This window comes from Prunus dulcis, chromosome 4 (assembly GCF_902201215.1).
Source record: "Prunus dulcis chromosome 4, ALMONDv2, whole genome shotgun sequence".
Lineage (NCBI taxonomy): Eukaryota > Viridiplantae > Streptophyta > Magnoliopsida > Rosales > Rosaceae > Prunus > Prunus dulcis.
Window position 1 is genome coordinate 1,707,048 of NC_047653.1, and position 9,227 is coordinate 1,716,274.

The 9,227-nt window shown below is 37.7% G+C and overlaps 2 protein-coding genes across 2 annotated transcripts; one reads left to right on the forward strand and one right to left on the reverse strand.

Annotated features, from left to right (window-relative positions):
* The first annotated feature begins 3,779 nt into the window (after positions 1-3,779).
* LOC117624174 (disease resistance RPP13-like protein 4) lies at positions 3,780-5,906 on the forward strand. The gene has a single exon (XM_034355315.1). It carries the CDS (start codon positions 3,780-3,782, stop codon positions 5,904-5,906), a length of 2,127 nt encoding a protein of 708 aa, XP_034211206.1.
* A 943-nt stretch (positions 5,907-6,849) lies between these two features.
* On the reverse strand, positions 6,850-8,897 carry LOC117625976 (putative cyclin-D6-1). Its single transcript, XM_034357584.1, has 6 exons — positions 8,529-8,897; positions 8,339-8,425; positions 8,151-8,246; positions 7,850-8,051; positions 7,529-7,659; positions 6,850-7,433 (listed from the first exon to the last, which is right to left on the reverse strand). The coding sequence occupies exons 1-6, from the start codon at positions 8,847-8,849 to the stop codon at positions 7,170-7,172; spliced, it is 1,101 nt and encodes a 366-aa protein (XP_034213475.1). The 5' UTR covers positions 8,850-8,897; the 3' UTR covers positions 6,850-7,169.
* Positions 8,898-9,227: the final 330 nt, after the last annotated feature.

The following is a 9,227-nucleotide window of genomic DNA, read 5'->3' on the forward strand; positions in this document are numbered from 1 at the left end:
AAATTTTCTTTCATCATCTTTAGACTTCTGAGACCTTAAATTTAGTTTCAACTGGAAGGCACTTTCCACTGAACTTTCATTTCGCCTACTCAGTCTTTTTTCATATGTTTTTAGAAAGCCCTTTAAGCAAATTTTTGACACAAAGACGTTTCTAATTGTGTTTGCAGGGCCTCAACTTCTATTCAAGGGCCAACTTCAAAACCCGCTTGTGTAGATCATAGTTTTAGTTCTTTTGTGGTTTTTTTTTTTTTTAACAACAATTAATAATCATAATAATAAAAAAGGCAAACACATTATTTTCTGTAAGTAATAATCATCTCTCTTTTTTAATCCTTTGATATATTTTTTTTTTCAATTTCAAGGATTTCAACACAAAAAAATTCATAAATGTCACTCAAAAGCAAATAGTCATATTTAAATATGAATTCAAATCAAGTATGTATCTAAATTTTAATTTATATATACTAAATAACTTGCTTCATTATCATGTTAATTGGTTATATAATGAAAGATGATCTAATTTGTAATTTGTATGCTAATTGATGATGATTTTTACTTTAAGAAAATCTTGAGGCAATTCTGAGGATTTTTGCATAGTGCACCCGAGTTCGATTCATGTAAAAGACAATCTTGAGGCAACCAAATATAATACTCCTTCATTTCCCTCCCTATCGAATGAAAAAAATAAAATAAAAAAGATCAAATTGCAAAAAGTAGTATAAAAATTATAGTTGAAAATGTACATGACCAGTAAAATTTCTTTAAATAACAGAGTCATATGCAAATGCGACCTAAGTAGCAGCAAAACCACCATAATGACAATAAGGGTCAAATTAAAATTTTGGTTTGTTTTTTTGAAACTGATTGTTTTCGTTGAAAGATGAAAACTGATCTGCTATCTGTCAATCACATAATGTTGCAACCACTGTTTAAAGCAGCTTGTTCGATGTCAACACCAACATTTAATATCCCAGCTACTTTCACAACCACATACTCAAATAATAAATACCTGATCACAAGGAATTAGTCAGTAATTATGTAGGCAAAGGTCATGCTTCGTATTCTTTAGTTAATATTTAGCTAAAACACACAAAAGTTATTTTAGGAACTCTATAAAATTTGAACTCCAATCATACTCCCTAAGTTAGAAAGTCATAAATACTATAGTTATTTTTTAATTCAATATGATGGTTATCATCTCTATGAAAAAAAAATAGTTTGTATTAATTAAAAGTTTAAACAATGCACAAAACGAAACAACATTAAATTATAAGGAGCCACTAGGAGTCCTTTCTCTCTCTCCTCATATTTAGGAGTTCCTAGAAGTCTCTTTATTTTAGGAGGTGAATAGGGAGAGCATGGTTGGAGTTGTACTTTTCCAATTACTCTCTATAATTTGTCTAAGGAGGTGGTTTAGGGACCCCATTGTGGATGCTTTAAGTGCGAGTAATTATATTGTACATAGTATGAGAGTATGTCACATGGTATAACTCGTTTGTTAGAATATATAAGTAGATATTTATTGATATTATATCATAAAAGTGGGAAATATTAACCATATCGCCCATCCATATTATAACACGTGGACGCAGTAAAACGTATGTACATGTGGGTTTTTGGCAAGCTATTAGACAGAAACAAGTTTAAACACTTGAAGCTCAACCACATGATTTCATTGAAATAGATCCAATGACTAACCACCTCTTTCCTCAAATGATGACACTGAATCTCTCAATTGCATGCATGCCACTATATACATATATATTCTTAAGCAAGAATATTCTAATTGCCCCAATAATATTTATGTTCCTATGTGTAGACATTGCTTGTCACGTGCGTACGTCCCTATCATTGACTTGACGTTAGCTCTTCAATTACTCATGTAGATTTTTTTTTTCAAGTGCCCATAAAGATAGGACTTCCATATATAGGGCTCGTGTAACATCCCACATCGACCAAGGGAAATGGGGTAATGTGCCATATATGTGCATGCCCACCTTGATCTAGCATGAGGCCTTTTAAGAGCTCACTAGCTTCTGAGTCAATGGAACTCCCAAGTTAAGCGAGTTTGGGATAGAGCAATTCCAAGATAGGTGACCCACTGGGAAGTTGCTCGTGAGTTTTTAGAAACAAAACCGTGAGGGCAAGGGGGCCCCAAAGAGGACAATATCGTGCTACAACGGAGCCGATCCGGGGTGTGACATAATGTTATCAAAGCCACTCTGTTGCATGGTGCGAGTGTGCCGACGAGGACTTCGAGCTCCTAAGGGGGGTGGGTTGTAACATCCCACATCGACCAACGAAAAGGGGGTGATGTGCCTCATATGTGCATGCCCACCTCCATCTAGCACGAGGTCTTTTGGGAGCTCACTGGTTTCGGAGTCAGGGGAACTCCGAAATTAAGTTAGTTTGGGCTAGAGCAATTCTAGGATGGATGATCCATTGGGAAGTTGCTCGTGAGTTCCCATAAACAAAATCGTAAGAGTAAAAAGGGGCCTAAAACAGACAATATCGTGCTACGGCGGTGCCGATCCGGGGTGTGACAGCTCACCTCGATTAAAAATATAGTTAGTAAAGTGGTACACAATTGTTTTTATATATGCTCAGATATTCAATTTTGCAAAAATAAATGATGTTGCATCCAACTAACTCAACCGAAAAAATTGCATCCAATTAATGATGTTCTTGGAATATTTATACAAAATAAATTAGGTGTTAAAAAATATTTAATATCTGAATATGATTTATGATGACAAAGACTCATCGTCACAATCATGGTGATTATTCAAAAGATGTAACATCCCTGACCCAATTTAATTGATTTAATTCAATTTAATTCTTTTGTGAAATTTCAATTTTGCCCTTGGGAGTAGGGGTACTTTGGTCACTTTAAGGGAAAAAATATTTATTGTATGGCATTACGTAATGGTGTAAGTTTGTGTTAGCATATGTGAGGCCCCAGTTTAAAGTTCGCACAGGGCCTTCAAAATGTCAAGACCGACCCTGATGACCAGCAGCCGGGCAGAGGAAGAGGAGTTGTTTCTCTTCTGGGTTTTTTTTTTTTTTTTAGTTTCATATGGGGGTGTTGGATTGTCTTCATGCTTCAGAACCCGAAAGGACACTTTTACCCTCTCACTTTGATAGATAAATTGACAAAGTTGGACGGTAGAACCCAATTGGAACTATTTATCGAGTTAACGGACCTAATTGCCTCAAAAAAAAGTTCATAGACCCAATTGCAACTGAGGGCCAAGTTCAGGGACGTCTAGAATAGATAACCCTAATTTTAAATTGGCCTATTCAACCCCCTCTAGCCATTTTTAGTCATCCTACAGGTAATTTCACCTCTTATCCTCTCTCTCAATTTCATCCTCACTCCCATTCTAATTTTCATTTTTCTCTATACTCTAGCACAAAAAATTAAAACTAAAAACTAAAATTGAAATGGTTATCAAACAAGTTATATTTTTGACAACTGCTCCTTTTTCTTTATGGGAGACCTTGACTCCACAGTCTTTGACAACTCCATGCAGCAGCATGGGAGACCTTGACTCCATAGTCTTTGACAAGTCCATGCAGCAGCATGCCAAAGTTTACTAGTCAAACCATTGAAAAAATGGTCCCTAGTGGGGCTGCTGTGTATCATTCAACAGAGGGGCACAGGACTACTTTACAACTCATCCTTTTTAGATGATCAATAACTTGTAGAGTCCTTTTTTCTCTTCATTATTTGGGACATTCCTTCTTTACGAACGTTGCAATTCCTTCTCTTCACAACTATGTCCACACGAGCCCTTGTCACCACATCTTTTGAGTCACCTTATGTGTCTCTAGATCTTCTTTCATACTTGAAATCTAGGCAGGTCACATCATTCCAAATTTTCAATGAGGTTATCATGCCAGATTTTCTCCACCAAATGTCCGAGTTGAAACAGCTTGTTGAAGGCAGCAGCAGCAGTGGCAGCAGTGGCAGCAGCAGCAGCAGCAGCACCGCCAACAATGGCGATGATACCATCGTTGAGGAGGACTCCTACCTGCAAATGATGTTTGAGGAAATTCAGAATGATCTCATCTACATCAAAAAGGCCTGTGTGAAATTTAAGCAGTGGGAGGAAGATCAAGTCAACGTTTCTATGAAAGGTTTAGTTTTCCGGGCCTTGGATGATGCCTTTAAACAAAGAACAGGGTCACGAGATCGTAGAGAAGAAACCAGTTATATTCGGGACAAGCTAGTTAAAACTCACCACCTTGTCTCCATGTTAAAGAAGTCTCTGCATTCTTCTCCGCCACTCTCTTCAGGCAATTTGAAATCCCAGAGCCTACAACGTGCAAAACATTCCATGATCCGTTGGGAATTGAACCTTCATGGTCGCTCAGTTTATTTACCAACCAAATTGCAAGAAATAGAGGCGGAGAGTTCAACATTCAAAGCAATAGAGGCGGAGAGTTCAACATTCAAAGAAATAGAGGCGGCGTACAATGGTCTAGATGTCACATTGAAGCTCTGTTTCCTCTGTTTCTCAGTGTTCCCTGAAAATGCTGTCATAAAGAAGAAGGTTTTAGTCCATTGGTGGGTTGGTGAGGGGTTTATAGACACTTTAGGTACATCAGGCAAGACTGCTGAGGATACTGCAAATCAATTCTTCAACGACTTCATAGAAAAAGGCCTCATCAAGCCGGTGTACAAAAAGCGCAGACCAAGTGCTGATAGCTGCAGCATGGAACCTTCTGTTCGTTATGCTACGATCAAGCTTGCAAAGAGAGCTGGATTCTTCAGTTTTGATAGCAATGGAAATCCCACCGAAGATTTTACTTGCTCTAGGAGGGCATGCCTTGTAAAAACTGAAGAGGGGTCTTCTGTACACGAATTGCCATACCGATTAGAACAGGAGAAGGTCCAAAGTATAATCAATGTGAATGAGCTTAATCTTGACTTTAGACCTGAATGGTTCTCCAAGATGAAATACGTAGCAGTTTTGCAGCTTGGGAGATGGGAGAGCTCAGCCAAGCATCTTATTCAAGTAGAGGACAGTGAGTTCTTAAAGGGGTTGAAGAATATGAGACACCTTCGGTACTTAAGCCTTCGAGGAGTCTCTAGAATTACGGAGCTTCCTGCTTCAATTTGCAAACTCAGCAATCTGAGGATCCTGAACCTCAATGGTTGTGTTGATTTGGAGCAGCTCCCTCAAGGGATAGGCTCACTCAAGAACCTGACACACTTGGATATGTATGAGTGTTACTTGATCAGCCACATGCCTAAGGGACTTGCTTTGCTCTCACAACTCCGAGTGCTTAAAGGGTTTGTGATTGGTGAGCCAAGGCCTGGAGGCAACTACTGTAAGCTGGCTGATTTGTCAGGCTTGGAAAATTTGAGGAAATTGAGTATCCATGTGGATAAAACGTCTGATGCTGCAAAAAGAGAGCTCTTTTCTTTGGCAGAGTTCAAAAAGCTCCAATCTTTATCTATATCATGGTCAAGACTATATGACACTCGAGCAAAGTTCAAGCTCCGATCTTTATCAATATCATGGTCAAGACTTTATGACACTCCCAAAAATCCATTGATGATGGCTCCAGTTCCTGTTCCTTTGGTGAAACTTCCCTTGGTGAAACTTAACCTCCATTACTTCCCTGGTTCTAATATTCCTGATTGGCTGATGCGATGGGAATTGAATAACCTAAAGAAGCTCTATATCAGGGGTGGAAGCCTCTCAAATCTGTGTCACGGGAAAGAAGACAATTGGGCTGTCAAAATGGTGCGCTTGAAGTTCTTGGAAAAGTTGCAGATGGATTGGCGGAAACTGCAAGAATTGTTTCCAAGCCTGACCTACTTGGAGATAGACAAGTGTCCTAAACTCAGTTTCATCCCATGTGATGAGAATGGTGTGTGGAAAAAGGCAGACTGAGTCTCAATCATTACTAGAAAAATTTATACTTCAATTTTTGCTGCTGCTAGCTAATAAAACTCCATAACCAGATTATATGCTTCTGTCCTTAAGAAGAAGGGCTCTTGAGTTGAGCATTCAAAGTTCTCACTCTTCACCATGATATGTTTCTTTGTTATCACTTTGTCAGCAGCATTGACTGAGTTATAGCTCATCCCACAATGTCTTTTAACTTTTCTTTTTTGTAAGAATGCCCACAAGATTCAACCGTTTTCTTTTTTTGAATCTTCGGCCGTCCTTGATCATTGCTTGGTAGCAATTAATTTTGAAGCAACAAAAAAAGAAGAAAGAATTTCAGCATTATTTGTAATTTTGCAACAAGAAAAATCCACTGGGGTCCTGAGATGGATGTCTTAAAGACCAATCCAACAAATCTGCAGAAGCTATTCTGCGTTCATTCAATTGTATCTTCAATTCCCAACCACATTCATGGGGAAGTTAATAACATTGAGGACTGAGGAGTACCAGCGGGTGATATGAATCATGATTGTGTGTGTTTCGTTGTGTGGCATTCACATGCATTCTGTACTACTTTTAAGCTTTAGTACTACTTCCTATGTCGCTTTTCAAGCACATAAATGGGCCAATCCCTATTTTCCTTGGACATAGATACTCCATTCATCTTAGTGGATGAAAATTACGCGTCTTCAACGTTCCTTTTATTTTACTCATTTCATCCCACCATGAAATGCCTTTTCCCGCCAACTTTAATTACTAAGTTCATGCTTTAGGTTGACCAGGCAATGCTTTTTTTTTTTTTTTAATTTTATACAAGCGATATAGGGAGAAGGAAATCGAACACATGATCTCAGCTGTAAGAATAATTACTCTCAATCACATGAGTTATAAACTTGCTTACGCATTTTTTCTTTTTCTTGTTTTAAGAGAAAATGAAAAAAGAAAATGCTTTTCTTACCAGTTGAAGCAAGTCATTATCTTATTGAAACATTTTGATGCCACCAAACAAGAGACCCATCATCCCACATCCCAAGTCCCAACTCGACCCAAGAATCCAAACAGGGCAAGAGCAACTCACACACCATTCAAAACCCCATTCTGTCCTTCCCTTGCCCAACTTCAAAACCCCATAAACCAAAATAAATTCTCTCTCTTCAATATTTATTCTTTGTTTTTTGGGCAGAAAAATGGGACATTGCTTATCTGGTAGTGAGGAGGAGAACAATCAACTATTGTGAGGCATAGACAATAAAACACTAGAACAAATCAACATTTTTGAAAATGATGGGAGAGCCGGAACCTATTTTCACTGCACAAAGTACCATTCAATCTGCGCCGCTTGCTGTCTCTCTTCTCTGCTATAATAGTAGAAGAAGTATATGTGTTCTGGCTTTGATCTGATTTGGTGAGCTGACGGTCCACCACACTCATTGCGGTTCTTGTTGTGCATGACAAAGTTTCTAACATGGACTCGTACCCTTCATTCACAATCATTTCTTGCACCAAAGTCAAGCATTTGAACAAACTCTCCTGTAATGTAAGAGCAACATAGAAAAAGAAAACTTCTAATTATATGATGTTTTAAGTTTGCTGGCCAATTTATGCGCTATAAAGATTGTTCTTACTTTATTTACATCTTGGAAAGATGATATTGAAGCTTTAAAAGATGGAAACTGCAGTGGCAGCAGCTCTTGACATGCAGATAGGGCCGCTGATGCTGCAATTATCGATGGTTTGAACTCAACAATCTTGATTTCTGTAATCAAAGTCCAAACAAAATGACAGAATTATGAGTTCCATATCGACAGATTCCCGCGTAGTCCAAAGGGAAAAAAAAAAAAAAAAAAAAAACAAATTTCATCTCTATCGAATTTAGTATAACTACTTCAAATAAAAATTTATTTATTTATAATTGAAGCATTTGAACAACTAACAAGTACTTCTACCATTATGGGCATTGAAGATGACATCCGAAGCTCGACTTTTGAGAGCTTTTGTAAGTGTTTGGTCATTTAAGTCCAGAAAAGAGAGAAAGAAAGACAGAAAAGAAAAGGGTGTTATCGATCTCATCCGCCAATCTAGAGTGTCAAGAATGAGAAGCTCCATTTTATGAATTGTCTGCGCATCAAAGATGAAGCCTTCCCCTCTCTGTTTCGCATATACATTAAACAAAAGATAATTAGTTCCTCTGCCTGCTTCATAGATGTTCTGAGTTCCGTTTCGCTAAAATTGAAGGGTTGTAATTACCTGAAAATCAGTGGCGGAGAAGGGTGTGTTCTTCACCTTTGCAGCTAGAGATAGACAGGAGACTTCAAGGAGTCTTGAGACCCAAGGCTTTCCTTCCTGCAATGTGAATGATGGATTTAAGCATAGAATTTAATGTAACATTATCTGGGAATTTCACCAAATTAAAGAAAATCAAGCTCTTTAATTACCGGAATATCTCGCTTGGATAAGAACCGATCCAGGTAGTTAATAGCAAGGTATGGTATGAAAGGGTCAAGGTTGCAAGAATATTGTGCCTGATAAATTATGACAAGTTTAGACCAACATGCAAGAACAGAGAAATTAACCGAAGAAACAGAGCTCACAAGTATTATTTTCTTCTTCTATTTCATCTTTTACCTGTAAAAACAGAGAAATGGCTTCGAGGCGAAATGCATAGTAGAAATCTGAGTCCTTTGAGCAGCTTAAGGAATTGTGTGAGGGCATGTGGTCAGATTCTGAGGCAAAGAGATCTGGGATTGTATCAAGGTTGTGTTCTTGGAAGCTTGCTAAAGAGTGTGGCTCTTGAAGACCAAACTCATCCATTTTCTCTGCTTGGTTTTGTGTTTCAAGTGAAGTCGTTTGTGAAGTCTGAGTAGAAACAGAGGCGGTCAAGGAGAGGACATTGGAGCAGCAGTTTGAAGAGAGTAATAATAATGATGGAAAAGAGAAGCTTCGCATTCTGTGCTGATAAATTCTTCACCTTCACTCCTCTCAGTCTTCTGTCTGCAGCTCCATTAACTTATATGCATGTTGGACACTTTTCTTCACTGTCTCATTGGAAAATAAAACAGGATAACTTAGGTTAAATTTTTTATGCTTTTTTTTTTACCCCTAGTGGTAGATGAAAATAATATTTCTTTAAATGATAGTCCTAGTTGACATGAAAACATCTATTTCCTATTTGTATATGTATAACCTTGTACTTTGTAAGAAAAAAATAATATTATATTTGTATATCTATGACAACATTCACGTGTTGTTATTTTTTTCGAATAAGACTATCTGTTAACCTATTTAAAAAAATTTATATCTTCCCATAATCCGGGATAAACACCA